Source organism: Glycine soja, chromosome 4, assembly GCF_004193775.1.
Source record: "Glycine soja cultivar W05 chromosome 4, ASM419377v2, whole genome shotgun sequence".
Classification (NCBI taxonomy): Eukaryota; Viridiplantae; Streptophyta; class Magnoliopsida; order Fabales; family Fabaceae; genus Glycine; species Glycine soja.
This window is the reverse complement of record NC_041005.1, coordinates 51,261,083-51,281,531: the sequence shown is the minus strand read 5'-3', so window position 1 is coordinate 51,281,531 and position 20,449 is coordinate 51,261,083. Positions and strand designations below refer to the sequence as shown.

Genomic DNA, 20,449 nt, shown 5'->3' with positions numbered 1-20,449 from the left:
TCCAACATTAAGAGTCAAATTGTTTAACTCTTGAGTTATATTAGACAAGAAATATTATAAACCTACTTTTTTATGTATTTTTTTAATACATTTATATTATTAATAAATTTGAGTATGTTTGAATTAATTTATCTAGAATAACTTCTAACAGAAGAAATAAGAAGAAATAAAATAAAATAAGTTTTTCCACAAATTCAAATTAGTTTATACATAAATTAATTTATAAAAATTATCTTATAATATCCGGTCAATTTGACGAAAAAAATTTAATTTATGCATGTATATAAATTTGAGGATTAAATTAAATTATTTAATATAATTTGGAGAAGAAATTAATAATTAAGTAAAAAATATTTTATAAAAGATATATAGAAGAATATTATAACGAACTAGATTTAAGATTAAAACCTAGAAGGAGATAAAGCTCTTCTTTAACGGGAAAAAAGAAAGTGATTAAGTGGGAATCTGTTGTGCTGTATAAATCCACAGCCCACTATGTAAAACACATTACACTACACAACACTAGTACATTACATCCATTGTTGAGATTCATCCATCTTGGTGCTTGTGGGGCCATGCTCAAGATCTTCCATTTAGTTTCACTTTCCCCACCATATATATTCCCAACAATTCCTTCCACCTTTTTAAATTGGTTCACATCACCATTGTGTCTTCTTCACTCCACCTTCTTCATTCCCACCCAATTGTCTCACCATTAAACAATAACATGAATAATATTAGGAATGGATACAGAGAAGAAAAATCATTCTGCTATTTCCACCCCAAACAGGTACTTGTTGGGGTGTGTCCCCTGTGCTTGAATGAGAGGCTCCTCATACTGTTTGCAAAACAAGGTCGCCACCACAACCGTTCTTCTTCTTCATCCATATCTTCACACAGGCTTCAAAGTAATTCCAGACACAGAAAACCACCCTCTTCTTCTATTCACAAGATCTTTGCTTTTGGCTCTCTCTTCACTCGCCCAGAATCCCACCACAACTATGACTATGATGATGTCTCTCCCACTCCAGAAGGTAATAATACATTCCAATTCATTATACTTTGATTATTTTACTAATAATAGCAACCTAATGTTGAATACATATATAGTTATAGTTATAATTATTATTCTCTTTTAATTATTATCCTTCTTCCAATATGAATAAAGATCAAGGAAAGTTTTTTTTTTTCTTAACTGGGTGTGTGTGATTATAATTGTTAGCACTAGTGGGGGATATTTTTCTACTTGTAAATGTCCGTGGTGAGGTTGGGGTAGGAGGGGGTGGGTTGGCGTTGAATGTTCATGAATTACTTTCATTATTGGTGGAGATCAATTATCAGTGCATGTTTGCGTGTCTTCGTGTGGAAGATTATATTATGCGATGATTACGAAATTAAGGTAAAAAAGCGTAGCTAGCTGCAACGATAATAAGAGTGCTATAAGACAGGAGGAGGTGAAGACTTTCGGTTGTGTGTCATTCTTTTTCCTCTTGGCGTGGCATATGGCTGTCAGATGCAAACGCCAAGAGCATTATGACACTGCAAAAATTATTTTGCAAGATTATGGTCTATGGATTTGTTATGGAATTAAGGTACATAACTAATCTGGCAAAATGTCATTCATCTTTATGATAGCTGTATCTGTATTTTTCACTTGTGTACGGTGGAAAAAAAATGACAAATACGTTTTTATTTTCAATCCGTGTTCAATGAAATCAGTCGGCAGCATAGTAGACAAGAAGAACAGTTACACGTGTACTACCTCAATTTTTTTTTATAATCTATGAATAAATAATCCAACTCGAACTAATAATTTCGTAAGAGTTGATCTACGCACTCAATAGATATTCTGTCTTGATTTAATACATATTTATTTCTTGTTCTATGTACCAAAAATGAGCAGTTTTGGTTAGGTGCAATTGTGCAAGAATACTACACTAGATAATTTAAAGTAGATAGCAAAAAGTAAACAAACCTTAGGCCATAATAGTAAAGTGTATTAAAGTAAATGGTTCTTGAATTGCATTTTGCTTTATTTATCTTTTGGTCTTGGTAGCTACGATAGGACTGTGACAATGATATTCTGGAATGAGTTTAACTTTGCAGAGTCATTCATCTCAATCAAGTTTGAAGAGAATGGGGTGGCATCGTGGGAAAAGAGCACAGTGTCAAAGAAGGTGTCGTCGTGGAACCATCAAAACAAGGAGAACAAGAGAGTGATAGAGCATGGGAAGTCACGTGACACGTTTAGGTGGCGAAAGAGGATAGGGCACATGCTCCAGCTCATTCGGTGGAAGAAGAGCGGTGGTGTGTGCCACGTGGGCACCAAGGTGGAGGGGGTGAAGGTCAGAAAGGGTTGGATGAGGACTCTGACAAAGAGGAAAACAACCACCTTGGAATAAAGGATTCCTCGCTTTGCAGTGTGCACTGTAAAGTTACATCATAGTCATACTCTCCTAGAGTCAAAATTAGCTTTGTTACTATCTCAAAAATGTGCTTTAGATTAAAAAAAGAAAAGAAAAGGGTACTAGTGCTTTGCTTTCTTTGCAATTGCATGCTTTGGGCACTTGGTTTTGGGGGATGGATCATGGGGTTCTTCTTGTAATTTTTTTCTTGTTTCTAATTTCTTGATGGTTATAGACAGTACAGGCTGTAAAAGGGTTTGTTGAAATTGCTTTGGTTTTGAGATTTATACTTAAATAAGATAAGATGAACAGTTGAGTATTCTCCATACTGAGGCACTGCCAAAACTCCCCATGTTAGGTACCCATAGTGGGAAACAATGAGGCATAAGGGCCCTTTAACATTATGCTACAGGACTTGTCTTATAGTTGTCTTAGGGGGAGAATGTCTTGTTCCAATTTTCTAAATAGCACTCAGTGGGTTCTTTTTAATAAAAATAAAAAACAGTGTAAACAAATTTTGAAAAAATTAACTAGCAAATTATTTGCTCAATAATCATCAACCACGGTTATATATGTTTTTTTTTTCACGCAAGTCATAGTCAATATGTGCTTGTCCTTAGGCCCTTATAATTTGCTTAATGGTGTGATAGGTGCCCTACACAAAACCAATTTGTCCCCAAGTGATCGATGGCATTAGGCGTAGGGACATGAATTTGCCACGTCAGGACCACAACATTAGAAGGGGCTGATGGGGGAAAAAGCTTTATTCGGAGCAGAAGAAAATGACAAGACATTGTCGAATCCTCACCCAACTAAAAATCAACGAGTCCATCAGATGAGGGAAATGGAGGAAATGTGGCACCATTTGGATCATAGGAAATTATTCTGAAGAATGCTGCACAAACATATATATAAATATTGCTTTATGACTACGTTAATTAGGATATATAAGGGCCCCGGCGAGGTGTGTGATGACTAGCTTCATCCTGAGTTAGGCTTAGATACTTGCAACAAAAGAACTAATACATTGCCTTTCAAACAAAGACATCTGAGTTTAGCTCTAATTGGTGAACTAAAACGAAAGAGAAGCGTAGAAGAAGATAGGGCAGCGCATACACAATGGACAAATGATGTGCACATTTGTTAATCTCTAAAAAAAGTTACATGATCAACCAATTATTTATTACCTTAAACATCGCCTAAAATGGATGTCCAAAGTAGTCTATGCAAACACACATGCACTACTTTTTTACTACTCTGATGATGAATGTGTAGTATCTCATATTCCTTGACCTTGAGAGGGCATAAGCCATACATATTGCATGGCTTTCTAGCCCCTTGTAATATACTGTCAATGTGCTTAAATTAAATTATTTATTGTATAAAATTTAAGAAAATTGTAGAGTATGCCTCTCCACCCAAAAAGTGGTTATATGTTCACATCCTCATACCATTGTAATTTCACATTTAATTCCTAATCTTGATTTTTTTTTCTTTCTTGATGGTGTATCCGTATCCATGAGTGTTTGTATGTATGCTTGAGAGATGTGGTCTCTTCCTGTGAAGGTTTGCATGTACACATGTGCTCCTCTGGACCTCTGCTATATCAATGTGTTATGTTGTAATGCATTGTATAAAAATAGTTTTATATGTGATGGGAACGAAAGAGAGTGGCAACTATGGACCTCTCAAAGTTCTTACTATTGGTAAAGTGAAGTCATCCATGACAAATGACAATATGTAGAATAGCAACTGTGTGCACCTAACAGTAGTTGCTTTGGCCACAATTAAGCCTACAATTATAAATGTCTCTTCCCAGTCGAAATGTCTTTAATAAGCCACTTTAATGTGTTTGTCAAACATTGGAAAAAAATAAAGTGAAGTTTCTATATGTAGAGTGTAACCAATAAACCAAATATTATAAAGATCAATTATGGCAATTTAGACTCTGGTCACCTTAATAGATAGGCCTCTGTTCACAACCTCCACGCTGTCCCTATTGGTTCATCTATTGTCACTCATTTCCTGTATTGCTTTAACTTCTCACTTTCTTGTCAATTTCATTTCAAAGCTTACAACATTAACAGCCCATGTGAAATGGAGCCTCTCCTTTGTTGTCACCTCATTCATGAGTGATGACCCTGTTAAGTAGTTTATTTTAAATATATCCGAAGGTGTATTTATCTCATTTTAATTTTATTATTTGAAAAACAAAAAAATACAACTCGTGTGTAAATAATATTGTTGTTGGAGCTTTGTTGTGAAACCGTGCGACTTCCAGCTTTGTAATGTTTTGGTTTCTATATATATATATATATATATATATATATATATATATTAAAATTCAAAAATATAATAAAAAAGTGGTTTACAATGTGAGGTGGGAACTCGATGCCCTGAGTGTTTTTGAAAATCACTATTTAACTAGTTACATAGTAAATCATTTTAGCCAAAAAAATTAATTTAAAACTCATAATTCTCATCTGCATAAGTTTGAATAATGATGTGCATATTCCTTTATTAGAACGTCAAGAAGAAAATGTCTAACAGAACAGATACTCGTTTTCTCAAGAAACTCCAAAAAAAGAGTAAAGAAACTAAAGAATATCAGCAAATAGGTAACAACTTTTACTTATTTTTTTTTGTTTTTAAGGATTTTTTTTACATTAAATATAAATATAAGATGGCATTAATTGTTACGCAAACAGGCTAAGCATGGATCGAAGATATGAGCTTATAGGGCCTTGTACTAGTGATAAGGGGGATAATTTTTATTTTGTTTTTTGGTTTTCTTCTTTGTATTTGAAATTTGATTTGAGTTCTGATTTGTTTTTCATCCATTGCAGTTGGACAGAGTCAAGATCGTTTCATGCATATTTGGAATAATAGGTATTTGCATCTGACTTGAATTTGGTGGTACACTCCATTTCGTGCAACTTGATTTGAGATTGGGTAATTGGACCACGAGTGATGTTAGGTTTGGGGTTTGTGTGGAAATTATTTTTTGTTTTTGTATGTGATTTATCCGTTGATATTTATTTGAGCATACTTGTTTCACTTTATTCCGCAACTATAACGGTTGAAAGTATTATCTTCCCATATTGTCATCATTTTTCAATTATGAATCCATATGTGTCAAAGTTTTTATTTTTTTAAGTGAAAAGTCAGGTTTGATCACCTTAACTTATACGTAATTATGTAATTTTTTCATTTTCATATTAAGGAGTTAATATCAGAAATATGAAAACAAAAAAAATACATAATTATATACGGAAGTTGAGGTGTCCAAACTCAACTTGGCACCTTCAAAAAACTTGTGGCATATGCATCCATAATTGGAAAATAATGACATTTGAAAAAATAATATTTCCTACTATTACTGTTGTAAAAAAAAGACAAACAACTATGCTTAGATAAAGATCTTCAACAGAAAAATCACATATACAAAAACAAAAAATAATTTCACACAAACCTCAAACCTAATAGCATGTGTGATCCAATTATCCAATCTCAAATTAAGTTGTAGGAAATGGAGTGGAAATTTCATACATACCACATGATTCAAGCCAAATGTAGATGCCTATTGTTCCAAATATGTATGAAGTAAACTTGACTCCGTCCAACTTCAATGATTGGACTACGAATCAAAATCCACATCAAATCTCAAATCTCAAATACAAATCAAAACCCAAAATAAAATCTCAAATCCAAATCAAAATCCCACTTTTGTAATCTCACATCTAAATCAAAAATTAAATCGTAATCCTAGATCAAAAAAAGGGGGAGATGTGAGAACAAATTTGAAACCCTAATAGTGGAATAGGTTACAAAGTCTTCAATGACTTTAAGAATTTCTTATGGATCTGGTCGTCTTGTTCATCTCTCTCCAATTATGATTGGTATTGGAATTTCGGTGTGAAACAAAAAAAAAGGGGTGAGAAGTGTTGTGAGTGAAAATGATTGTGAATAATATTTGATCTTGTGCAATTTTCCTTTCTTTTATTATATGTGCTTTTTCCGTTGGTGATCTTGATCTTGACACACTTTTGTTATTATTACATATAGTTGTGACTTTTAGTCACTACAATGTTAAACTAATTAGTTTATAATTTAAAACACAAACGATGTTAAATTTAAATTGATGGAAGGACTAAAATAGAATTTTTCAAAAACATAAACAATTGACACAAGACTTTAAAAACATAAAGAACCAAAACTATGATTTAACAAATTAATAAATAAATGTAGAATAATGCCTTGAAGTGATTTAAAACATATTAGACTAAACTGAAAATTGGATCAAAATAGGATATTATACTTTTTTGTCCAGGCCTACTAGAACTACTAGAAGTAACCATAGTGATGGAATAATCTTAGGATGGGTGTTGCTAGGTGCACCCAGTAGTATTGCTGGTGCACCTAGCATTTTTTATTAATGTCCAAAATATTCCTAGCTTGTTGTTCCTTTTTAAGTTGTTTTTTCTGGTTGAGTGATGATCTGTAAGTAGATTTTTCACATACGGATCAACTTGATTCGTATGAATTATATGGATGAAGTTGATCCATAAATATAAAGTTCATATGTATAAAGCATACGAATCAAGTGGTTTATACGAATGAACTTCATCCTTATTGGTTTTTAGTTTTTTTTTTAATTCCTTAAAGTTTTATTTTTTTTTAATTATTAATATGTTAAATTACTCATTTGCGCATTAAAAAAATTTTACTATTACAAAATTTAATATATTAAATTTTGTAATAGTAAATATTTTTTATTTATAAAAATTTATATAGATTAAATAATTCGTATGAGTTATATCAAAATTAATTGTCACAAAATTTATTATTTAAATTTACATGCGCATTAAATATACATTAGAAATTTTAGTGTTATGTATAACAACATTATTTATTTTATAATGTAATTGGTTAATTAGCTTAGTTGGTTAGAACGTTATGCTAACAACCTAAATATCTTTTGACTAATATTTTCTTTTTATTGAATATAGTTTCTTTTATCTATCACCTTAATTTCATAAAAAAAAATTAAATTTCCTGACCTTGCTCGAACCTAAGGTATAGAACAGAAAGAAATGTAATTGAGATAAAAAATTTAAATTATGGTAGTGTAAAAATGTGAAATTCATACTGAAATTTTAAATTATTTGCTCATTTCTTCTCTTCTTTCCGCATAAACGAGCTGCACCATAATTTTTTTTTTCTGAACACACAAATAAACCTAAAGAGATTCGAAGATTCATATTCACTCTGAATCTGAGCAAACTGCAAAGGTGCTTGCCGTCTGCGGCATTTTTTTTAAGTAAATGTCCATGAGAAGTTAATTTAAATGTGAAGAAGGTCCAAAGACAATTTGCCCCAGCCATAAAACTAGCCTCATGATTTTTATGTTTGTTTATAATTGACCTTGATACCAAGACATACCCTCTTATTTATCATGGCTAGTTTTACATTTTTTATAGTTGAGAAGTTAATTACTAAAAAAGATTTTAGTCTTAGATTGAACATTTGGAACATTAGAATACAAAAAAAAAATAAAAAAATAATAGTTGAGCCAATCCAGCATTGTCCAAATTGAGATGAATGTGATATCATTCCCCAAACAATCTTATGTTGCTTTTGACTTTTGGGCATTTATATAAGACAAACATCCACTTATTTACATTGAACTGAAAAGTCGTGCTAAAAATAATATTATATCATACGATATACGATTATATATAAAACAATATATTCATACATTGTGAGGTTAATCCATATCTGACTATTCAAAGCTAGATAATACCTTCTGACTTACGAAGTAGCACGAGCCAAAAATATTCGTTCTTTCTTAGTCGTTTTGCAAAATGTTACTTAACATTCCAAAAATCCCATATCTACAACTTTTATATACGAGTGTGTATATACTGATTGGTATTGGGATTTGGGTGTGAAACAAAAAAAAGAGGTGAGAAGTGTTGTGAGTGAAAATGGTTGTGAATAATATTTGATCTTGTGTAATTTTCCTTTCTTTTATTATATGTGCTTTTTTCTGTTGGTGATCTTGATCTTGGCACACTTTTGTTATCATTACATATAGTTGTGACTTTTAGTCCCTACAATGTTAAATTAATTAGTTTATAATTTAAAACATAAACGATGTTAAATTTAAATTGATGGAAGGACTAAAATAGAATTTTAAAAAAAAAAACATAAACAATTGACAAAGACTTTAAAAACATAAAGAACAAAAACTATGATTTAACAAATAAATAAATGTAGAATAATGCCTTGAAGTGATTTAAAACATATTAGACTAAACTGAGAATTGGATCAAATTAGGATATTATATTTTTTTGTCTGGTCTACTAGAACTACTAGAAGTGACCATAGTGATGAAATAGTCTTAGGATGAATGTTATTAGGTGCACCTAACAGTATTGCTGCTGCACCCAACATTTTTAATTAATGTCCAAAATATCCTTAACTTGTTTCTTTTTAAGTTGTTTTTTTTGGTTGAGTGGTGATTTGTAAGTAGATTTTTCGCATACGAATTAACTTGATCCGTATGAATTATATGGATAAAGTTGATCCGTAAGTATGAAGTTCATCTGTATAAAGCATACAGATCAAGTTAATCCGTATGGTTTATATGGATAAAATTCATCCATATAAAGCATACAAATCAAGTTCATCCGTATAAAGCATACGAATCAAGTTCATCTGTATGGTTTATACGGATGAAGTTTATCCGTATTGGTTTTTTGGTTTTTTTTTAATTCCTTAAAGTTTTATTTTTTTTAAATTATTAATATGTTAAATTACTCATTTGCGCATTAAAATTTTTTTACTATTACAAAATTTAATATATATTAAATTTTGTAATAGTAAATATTTTTATTTATAAAAAAATATACGGATTAAATAATTCGTATAAGTTATATCGAAATTAATTGTCACAAAATTTATTATTTAAATTTACATGCGTATTAAATATACATTAAAAATTTTAGTGTTATGTATAACAATATTATTTATTTTATAATATAATTGATTCATTAGCTAAGTTGGTTAAAGTGTTATGCTAACAACCTAAATGTCACATGTTCAATTCTTACTTAGATTATTAATTTTAAATTAATTTGTCACAAATATTTTTCAAAATATTAAAAAAAACTTTAATTGGACTTATACGGATCTGCGAATTCCGAACCAAATAATGATATTTTGACTTATATTTTCGTTTTATTGAATATAGTTTCTTTTATCTATCACCTTAGTTTCATAAAAAAAAATTAAATTTCCTGACCTTGCTCGAACCTAAGGTATAGAACAGAAAGAAATGTAATTGAGATAAAAACTTTAAATTAAGGTAGTGTAAAAATGTGAAATTCATACTGAAATTTTAAATTATTTTCTCATTTCTTTTCTTCTTTCCGCATAAACGAGCTGCACCATAATTTTTTTTTCTGACCACACAAATAAACCTAAAGAGATTCGAAGATTCACATTCACTCTGAATCTGAGCAAACTGCAAAGGTGCTTACCGTCTGCGATATTTATTTTAAGTAAATGTCCATGAGATGTTAATTTAAATGTGAAGAAGGTCCAAAGACAATTTGCCCCAGCCATAAAACTAGCCTCATGATTTTTATGTTTGTTTATAATTGACCTTGATACCAAGACGTACCCTCTTATTTATCATGGCTAGTTTTACATTTTTTATAGTTGAGAAGTTAATTACTAAAAAAGATTTTAGTCTTAGATTGAACATTTGGAACATTAGAATACAAAAAAAAAAATAAAAATAGTAGTTGAGCCAATCCAGCATTGTCCAAATTGAGATGAATGTGATATCATTCCCCAAACAATCTTATGTTGCTTTTGACTTTTGGGCATTTATATAAGACAAACATCCACTTATTTACATTGAACTGAAAAGTCGTGCTAAAAATAATATTATATCATACGATATACGATTATATATAAAACAATATATTCATACATTGTGAGGTTAATCCACATCTGACTATTCAAAGCTAGATAATACCTTCTGACTTACGAAGTAGCACGAGCCAAAAATATTCGTTCTTTCTTAGTCGTTTTGCAAAATGTAACTTAACATTCCAAAAATCCCACATCTACAACTTTTATATACGAGTGTGTATATATTGATCACACTTGCGACAGAAGGAAAGGGGAACACAACACCCTTGCCAAAACAGAACTTTACATCTATAAAAAATGAAATCAGAATCTCCTTGTAGAGTTACTTAGTGATAACAATTTTTTAACACGTATTTAAAATTTTAAGCTAAGACAGTGATTCCATATTCTTGAGAAGATGAAGGCTGTAAAGCACGAATGCGAATGTCGTATTTCATTGGACTTGATGCTTCGGTGGGTGGTGATGGTTCTGTTCTGTTTGATACGAGGGGAAAGAATGATGAAGTGCAATATGGTTGCAACACTTGCGACAAAGAAGCTTGGTTTTTCGGCGGAAGAAACCCCACGAGTACTTAGAAAAATATGGGGCGAATTCAATTTCATCAACACGGGTGAATCTGCTGTCATCAACGTTGAGGAATGATATAATGCCTCGCTTTAAGCTCATAGCTGCATTTACCACAACTGCCAAAATTAGAGATAGATATATAGACATTATAATTGTTGCAATTGGGAAAGAAAAGAATTTCCTCCAGGCTAGACCATTCAAATCATCATCAAATATTGGAAAAATACTAAGAAAGAAAGAATAGAAGAAGAGGAAGCTACCTCCTGTCCTACTTTTCTAAACTAAAGGTTTAGCGAACTATAACTACTTAGGGCAATTTGATTATAGTTTTCTAAAAACATTGGTCATGTTGTCAGTTTTGCAAACAGATCCTCCGGGATTAATTATCTTTGCAAAATCCAAATAGTGACATAGGTGAATTACATCAAAATTTTCTTCTTTTTGAATAGATTAGATTGTTAACGGCACCTAAAATGAATCTCCTGTGTTCAAATGATATAAAGATTCAAAATAAACAATCCAACTAACATGGTTTATTTGTAAGATAATCGTGCATCTTAAGTATATGATCAAAAGTTCAATCTTCAAGTGTATCTATATGAAAGAATATTTGTTAGAATTCCAATTTCACATGGCCTAGACACTTTACACGGTAATTAAAAAAGTTGAGAAAACTAAAAGGGCATCAAAGGAAACAAATATTAACCCAAAAGAATCCGAAAACATGTGATGGGATATTGGATGGAATGCAAAAATAGCACAGTCGGGTATTCATTTGGAAAGAAGCAAATTCATATTTCAATTTTGGTGGAGAAAAAAGTAAAAACAAAAGCAGAATGAAAGAGAGAGAAAGAACCTGTAGCGGACATCCCTCTGAGAAGAGCAAGAATAGGAGGAGGAAGTTCGATTGTGGTGAACTTGTGCTTTGTTCTTAAACACGCACAATCGCCTGTGGGCATTTTATTTTGTGCAAGTTTTATTATGCTAAAATTAATATATCTCATATTCATAATGTAAATATTAGTTTGAGTTAAATTAATTTTTTTCTAATTTAATGTATTTTTATTACGCTAATATATTTTTATTGTATTACATTTAATATATTGTAACGTTTTTTCTTATTATACACTGTGAACTTGAGTGTTATAAATAGAAACGAAAAGAATATATTTTTATCTTTTTACTATTTATCATCATTTATAATAAAAATTGTAAATAAATAATATAATTGTATGTATATATTTTTTCTAACTCAATAAATTATATCACAAATATCTCATATCACTTTCTAAAACTTGTTTCTCTAATGTTAAACTTTTTTTTTCTTTATTTCATTATTTAATTTTTGATACTTATTTTTTGGTACTTTTTTCTTTTTTATATTTAAAATCTTGTTTTTTCACGTACTTTTAACAAAATAACATAAATTATTAAATTAGTTTAGGACATATGAACCTTTTAGATGAATTTGAACATAATTAATGTTTTAAAGAAGAATATTAAAATGTGCCTTGTTTTATAATTTTTTTTGTTCAATTCACATTTTAGCTATCATTTTTTTATAAATTTGTTAGATATGATGTAAAATATTTATTGACTATTAATTAATATTATATTTATTTTTAAGTTAGAGACATGATTTTTTTTATATGATTAAATGTATTATTTCAAATCGACATGATAACGTAATAATTTAAAATTTAACTACAATGCCCATATGTGACATGTATTTGAACTTAAATAAGTAAATATTACATGCAAGAAATATGTACTATAATTTTTTAAGTAAGATAACTAAAAACTAATCCAAACCTGTAACTAACTTTATATCCTACTTATCCTCTATCTTTTTTTCTTTCTTTTTCCTAATTGCAAAATTTTTACATCAATCTTTGTTTAAGCGTTATCAAAATTTATATAACATGACACATGACACATAACACATACATAATCTTTGTTTTCTTTTTCTTTGATCTACAAAAGGAAACCAAAATATTAAAAAAAACTATAAGCTACCATAAAAAAAACTGCAAACTATGTAAGCCAACAAAAAAATAAATTAAAAGAATCCTTAATAAATGTTAGTAATCAAACACTAATATGAGAAGTTTTCAATTAGGCATATTTAAAATCAAAATCAGTTTTAAAACTAACAAATATCTAAAATTAAATTAATTCTTAATTTGTTTTAAACGAAGCAGTTATGATTAATGAGTCTTAAAAAAAAACAGTTCTGTAAAAAAATACAAAAAAACAAAAATGAATAATTTTAAAATTCACAAATGTATCTATAAAATGAGTTTTAAATTAAAAAATGCAAAGTTTTAAAAATCCGTTTATTATTAGTTGATAGATTTAAAATATTAAAATGAAGTTAGAGATTAAAAGAATTAGTTATTTGCAAATTTGATTTAGGAGAAATTTAAAATGCACAATTATGTTATCACGATGATATATGAACACATTAAAAAATGATCAGTTTTAAAATCAAAATGAGCTTTAAAATCAACAAAAAACAAAATGAAAATGAATTTTAAAATTAAAAAATAGACAATTTTAAATTTGATTTAATTGAGATGGTTGTATAAATTGACGCTAGAAAAAGATGGTTGTACATTGTTAAAAGAAAAAAAAATGTAAAAACAATAAAAAAGATTAAAATAAGTATATAAAAAGATATTAACATAAATTAGAGATTATTCACCTCATCATCCAAGTAGATAGTGAGAAAGAAGCGAAGAACTTGTGAACCACTAATGTTGAATCTCTTTTCCTTTAGTTTTTGCTAAGTACTTTTGCTTAATAGCATTAGCATGAAACATTTTTACTTAAAAACTACAAAAATCTGTCAAGACAATACTTATACACATTCCTCATCTTCGCCCTGTCGTAGTCTTCCTCATTCAGTGCCATTCCATCACGTTTTTTCAAAACTTGCTCCAAATTGCACTGAACATTTGTTGTGCCTTTGTTCATGAAAAAAATGAAAATGTAGGTAGTTACAAGAACGGTTTATATAACATGGGTGATTACATGAACAAAAAAATGTAAATTTTGAAGAATAAAATACACCTTATAAAAATAAAAATCAACAGGTGATTACCAAAAAAAAATATCTCTTTTGACTCTACCCAAACCACTTCACACTTCCTATCTTAATTAAGTTATAACATTCACTCCCATTAAGTCACGTGTGTATTGTCTTAATTATATCTTAAAGATCTTATAAGGATCAACAACGTTGGGTGAAAATGTACATATTTTAACTTGTTCTTAACATTTTTTTCTTTCTAATCTCATTGATATTTTTTATTATTTACTTTCACTCTTAAAATTATTCATTTATTTTCAATTAAAAATTTCTAATTATTATAGAAATTTATGCTACCGCCCATGATGCAACTAATTTTCTTTTATTTATGGTCCATGGGTGAGGCTATAAGAGGAAGTAGACCAAACATTATTTTATATCTAGTACGTCGAAAGTCAAAACAAAGAAGAAGAAAAAAATACTATTATCTAATAATATTCTGTGTTATCAAACTTTTTTTTATTATGAGTTTTAAATTATCAAATAGAAATATTTTTTAATTAATTCTTATTTAAAGATCAGTCATAAAAATAATTATGACTTTATAAATAAAAATTATAAATCTTTATATGACTTCTAACTATAATACCATATCTTTTAAAATTGAAATTATATAAAGATTTATAACTTGTGATTAGAAGATCGTAACTACTTTTAGCAAGTATCCTAAATGGTTTATTAATTCAAAAACGTCTCCGTTTGATAATTTTGAAAAAAATTACCAAATGGTAAAAAAACCATGTTGTCATGTTGCGCCGACACAAAGGCAATATAGTAAACTCCCAACTCCCAAGTAAGCCTGTTTGGTGACACGTGTATATGAAGTAGATACCGCCGGGTCAACGATCAACGATCAACGAATAGTATAACGATGACTAACGGAACAACTTCCAAAAGTCCGTTTTCATAAGTCTGTTTATGGGCGATAAATTATAAAGTTAATTAAAAGGCAATTCTAAATCATCTATTATACAACGAAATGTCCTTCCAGAAGCAGCCACACTCCTCACTGGACATGCAATATTACTGGAATCTAATTTTAATATACTAATTAATTTTGAATAGTTAAATGCAACTTGAAAGTGGGTTTAACATTAAAAATTGATTATACGTATTATGATCCCAATACTAATATCTTCTCACTTTCTTCAATCACGCGGAATGATATCTCATTTCATTTACCCCATTAGATTTTATATAGAACATGGGCGTTCTAATTTGAGTTCCATTATGATTTTTTACTGGCAAATCGAAGCACTATGATTTTAATTTACCAAAGCAAAAAATAATGTCTAATCATGACGCGTGCAACTATGGAGAAAAATCATATAGATTTGTTGTTTATGATGAACTCAATGCATTTTATGATAGATGAGCAAACGAGTATTTGTTTAAACACAAACAAACAAAAGGGTTAGTGTCTAATCATCCTCCCCCTCATCTGTAACGAATTTGCCAGTTCCAGGATTCAAAGCAGCAATGAAGAAGAAAAGAACATTGAACAACACTAGGGGCTCGATTTCGTTGATTGGTACCCCAGTCTCAATGTTGAGTTGGGCTAGTGCTCCCTTTCCGGTTATAATTTCTCCAATCAATGAGAAAACGAAACCCAATTGAGCCAATCTTCCCACAAATAGCTCGTTTGCTTTCGTGAATCCAAATAAAGGACCTGAAAAATGCCAAAACCCAAGTTTTATATTATGAAAAATGTAACCAATTTAGACTATGATGATGTATATATAGTATTAAAAAGCAACTTTATGCTACTTAGACATTTCAATAAGATTTTTATGATATTATTAATAATTTGTGAGACACATTTAGCTATTAGTATTACAATTACATATTGATAATTGTATATAAACACATTCATTTAGACTTAACTACTAATCACTACTCTTTTATAAAGTTAAGAAATTAAAAATTTAAGTACCTGAACCAAGACCAAGAGCTTCCCTGAAGCCTTTGCCTGGAGGAATAACACCTCCAGTAGTAGGTTCGTCATCAACAAATTTTCCACGGTCACCTAAACCTCCAATGGCTCCTAGCAGGGTGAAGAGGATGAAAAACAGAAGAAGAGGCTCCGCTTCATAAAGGGGAATTCCAGTTTCCAGATTCAATTGTGCTAGAATTCCTTTCCCAGTTATTCCTTCACCCAACAGTGATGCCTGCAAATTAATGCAACATTTTGTTAATGCTTGTGGTGCAAATTCAAAATCAACTTGATTTAAAAGAGTATATTTTTATAAATCTTCCGAACTAATCAAATACGCTCAATTCTCCTGTGATGTGATAATTAAGGAGTTTATAAGCTAAGATTTACTCACTGCAAAACCAAGCATAGCAACACGACCCACAAAGAGCTCGTTCTGCTTAGTAAAACCAAATCCTCCAGAAGTGCCAAAGATACCATCTTCAACCTTTTGCTTTGGCTTTGTAACCTGCAATATATCGTGAAACCAAATTCAGTGTGCTGAAAATGAAGCATTATTAGATTAGACACAAGTTTCCTTTTATAAAATATGGAAAAAGAGTACCTTAGTCTTAGCAGGAGCGGCTTTGGTCTTAGATTTGAAGAGGGCCAGAGTTGTGAATGTACGGGGTGAAGAAAAGGAAGAAGTTGATGATGGAAGTGGGTTGAATGAGAGCTGAGAGAACTTAGGCCTTAAACTTTGACTCTGCAATTGGAGGAAAAGGTCTTTCTTCAAATCCACGGAATAACTGCTAGAGACACTAGACATGAGCAACATGGTTTGAGCCATTGCTTCACTAACAAATCCTAGCACTGGCTTCTTTACTATGTTCAGGGTAGTGTTCTATATGTTAAGAGATTACCAAAATGTGATAGAATGGGAATAACATCTTTAAGTTAACAAGGGTGTGGATGTGGTGTAATAGTTGATGACAGGCAACTAGAGTGACCACGTCTCCCACACTATTTGTGGGTATGGTGATAATGTTTTAATTTGAAGTATTATGATGAAATAATATTTGGGTCCTTTCATTTCATGCCTCAAACTTAGTAGTTAGTACACTCACTCACTCTATTGGATTTCTTTCTCTCTATTTTAATTTCTTCGGTTTAGTTTACATTTTCTTAAAAAAGAAAATAAAAACATAAATCAAGCTGGAGTTTTTTAAAAGCAATGGCAGCTTAATAATTAGGACAAGGGATGTGTCTAGATTCTTCCAAATTCAAACTGGGGTTTTATGCGGTCCAGAATCTGAACGTGCAAGTTAGTCACTAGCTGCTAGGAGGATTGGACAAGAAAATCTCGACTCGACAAATCCTGAATTGACACGTCAAGCAAGTGCAATGGATATTCCTAGTTCCTAGTAAAAAAATATTAATTAATTATCGTAGGATAAAAAATTTCTCTAAAATAAAGGTTAATGCACGTGAAAATATATTATTATGGGTAAGGAAATAATACAAATAGTCCAGGATTTTAAAACACATCGTTTTGGATAGAATAATTCATATGAAAGTTTTTTTTATTCGAATATTATTTGAGCTTTGGTGAAAATAATTTTTTGTTTGATTTTATTTATTTCTTAACTGAACACTAAATTAGTGGATCATTTTCGTGATGAATTTGAGGGTTAGGAAAAAAAATGAAAGCTTCATTTATCAACTTAATCATAGTTTTGTAATTGTAACTAGATCTATTTCAATGACAATTATACTTGTGAAATGTTCCACTCATGCAAACCCTCCTCACTTTTTCTTATTATTTTAGACGCGTCTGAAGTAAAAACTGAAAACTCAATCTGGACACTGGACGGATTGAATATATAAAATTTATAAACGACTTCACCAAAAAAAAAAAGATAACTAGTTTATTTAAAAGTCCAATAAGCAGGGCCTGAAGATGGATCAGGCCTAGATTGGCAGTTTATGGGCCTGCTCTGATCCGTGGTTCATTTCGTCCAAAATAAAGTCGGTAGTTCATTCTGTTTTTTTTTTTTCACAATATTTGGGTTCTCTCTATTTAATTTAGTTAGGTAAGAATTTTATTGTTATTGTTGTTATTATGGTTCTGATTATTTTTTGGAAAATATGTTTTTAATAAATTATAAACTGGTATAAATAAGAAGCTAAAACAAATTTGTTCTATTTTCAATTTATGTTTAGAAGTATTGGTGGTGCTCTTAAATTCATGAGCAAAATGAATGTATTCAGCTTTCTATTGAGAATAAGTTTACTATAAGCTTGTAGGAAGTAATTAATTAATGCTCTTTTACTTATATATTTGGAAATTTCGTGTCAACAAAAAATACAGGTCAGTGTTTTAAATTCTTTTTTCAATATCCATTTGTATGAATGTAAGTGGCCAGTGTTTTAAAATTAATGTAATTGAAAGGAAAGAGAGAGTTAGAGAAAAGTACAAACTGGGTGTAAAATAAAAAGATTTAAAACTTAAAATATCGGGGCACAAATTCTGAAATTCATGTCACCTTCCTCACATGCGTTGCTGTTACGGCAAAACACTATTTACGTGTTTCAATGAATAAAACTAGCAATTGATTGAAATGAAAGACTTCGACTTAGGTTTTCCTTGGATTTTTTTTCCTCCATAAATATCATTAGTTCATAAACAAACTATCGAAAGTATAATTTATTGTTGCTTTAAAAAGTAAACTATTAAATTATAATTCATTAAAACAGTATATTTCATTAGCAATAAACAAAGGGTTTTTGAGTTACCTTATTTAGAAGCACTTATAAGAAAAAAAATAAGAAGAAAAAGATGAATTGAATTTTTCTATAAGTTAAAATAAAATTTTCATTAATTAATTGGTAAGAGTTCTCTGGTATAATTTTTCTAAAAAATAAAAAAATATTTATAAATTATCTAATAATTCACTAATGAAAAAATTATTTTAACTTATAAAAAACTCATTTTATTTTATTTTTCTTATTTTTTCTCCCTATATGTACGCTTAGAGAAACTTATCTAAACAAGTCCAAAAATTTATTTAACTCTCCCAACGTCTTAATCCATTTTGTATGAATATTTGCATAAGTAACATTTTCTTTTTTCGTTTTCATCTTCCTTTGCCCTTTGTCTAGTTATCTAGTGAAAAGTCCCCTACATAATATTTTAGTATCTAAAATCTCTCATAATTCTTAACAAAATCTAATGAAAGTTAATCCAGTATCTCACCATATAGTGTCTAGGAACTTATTATTGCAAATGATTGTTTCTTAGAATTGAAAGCAACTGAATCATTCCACTGATTTAGAATTCCCAAAATATAAATTCAACCAAAGTTTATACCCTCTTAAAAGGTTCCTAAATTATTTTAAAAATGAGTAGAATTAATATTAATAATAAATTTTACCTTGGAACGTGTATGGTGGTAGGATGAATTGATTATACTGTTTTACCATATAGACACCAAGTCTAATATTAAAAAAATTACAAAATTGTCACGCCTTTCCCTTCCCTAGATAATAGTATTTACTATAATATGTATGCTTTGTTAGTTAGGGTGATAAAAAGAAGAAGAAAACAAGTTTAAAAAAAAAACATTGTTTAGAAGACAAAAATAAGAAAGAAATGAATAAATTTTTCTCTGTTTTTATGTGGATAAATAAAAGAGTGAATAAAAAGAAATAAAAAATGCATTAAGACATTTTTATGTAAGAGAAAGGAGTGACAGATGAATGATAAGTTAAAGAAGAAAAAAATAAGAGAAATCTCTACTCTACATTTGAGGGGAAAATTTTCCTAGGTCCATAAAATATTTTGTCTCCTTTATTCTCTTTATACTTATATATACCAAACAAGTGATCAAACGCGCATTCTCTATCTCGATTATCTTTGTATTTTAAAAAAGAGAAAAAAAAATTATATATTGAAAATATAAAATTTCTTACAAAATTATCTATAAACATTAAACTCTTTTAAAAGTAAGATAAAAAATAATATATCCATTCTTTGTATTTCTTTTCGTTTTATTTCCATCAAAATAAAGAGAAATAATTTTTTTACCCTATTTTATCTGTCAAACTTTTATTTACTTATTTCATTTTGTTGTTGTCCAATTGCGATTTATTCTTAAAAATAAACTTTTAAATATATAAAACCAATAAGAAAGAAACAAAAAAGGTTTCATTGGAACAAAAAACTCAAAATGTGGTCGCTAACTCGCTATTATTGTAAACTTATTAATGAACGTCTGAAACTTTTTTTTAAGGAAAAAATCCTTTAAAACACAATTTTACCATAGGGAATTCCGATAATTTTCTTCTATCCTTTTTCTTGTAAGAATATCATGACCTCATTCACAAGTCACAATCACAAACGCGTCCTATCTTTGAAAATAAATGATAAGAAAGCAAAAAAAACTTTAACAAAACTTTCTTGTAATACAGTAAAAACAAGTGAAATGGAGGGTGGTTTAAGGTATTTAGATCTTTTTACATTATCATAT

General features: G+C 29.6%; 1 protein-coding gene, 1 long non-coding RNA gene and 1 pseudogene across 2 annotated transcripts; 1 reads left to right on the top strand and 2 right to left on the bottom strand.

The window, feature by feature from the left end:
- The first annotated feature begins 534 nt into the window (after window positions 1-534).
- Window positions 535-2,733, top strand: LOC114410423 (annotated as a pseudogene).
- A 7,653-nt stretch (window positions 2,734-10,386) lies between these two features.
- Window positions 10,387-11,881, bottom strand: LOC114410422. The gene is made up of 2 exons (XR_003666297.1): window positions 11,774-11,881; window positions 10,387-11,018 (listed from the first exon to the last, which is right to left on the bottom strand). It is a non-coding gene; the product is annotated as an uncharacterized LOC114410422 (long non-coding RNA).
- Window positions 11,882-15,320: 3,439 nt separating this feature from the next.
- LOC114410421 (photosystem II 22 kDa protein, chloroplastic-like) lies at window positions 15,321-16,916 on the bottom strand. The gene is made up of 4 exons (XM_028374362.1): window positions 16,546-16,916; window positions 16,336-16,449; window positions 15,942-16,176; window positions 15,321-15,677 (listed from the first exon to the last, which is right to left on the bottom strand). The coding sequence occupies exons 1-4, from the start codon at window positions 16,768-16,770 to the stop codon at window positions 15,430-15,432; spliced, it is 822 nt and encodes a 273-aa protein (XP_028230163.1). The 5' UTR covers window positions 16,771-16,916; the 3' UTR covers window positions 15,321-15,429.
- Between the last annotated feature and the right edge of the window lie 3,533 nt (window positions 16,917-20,449).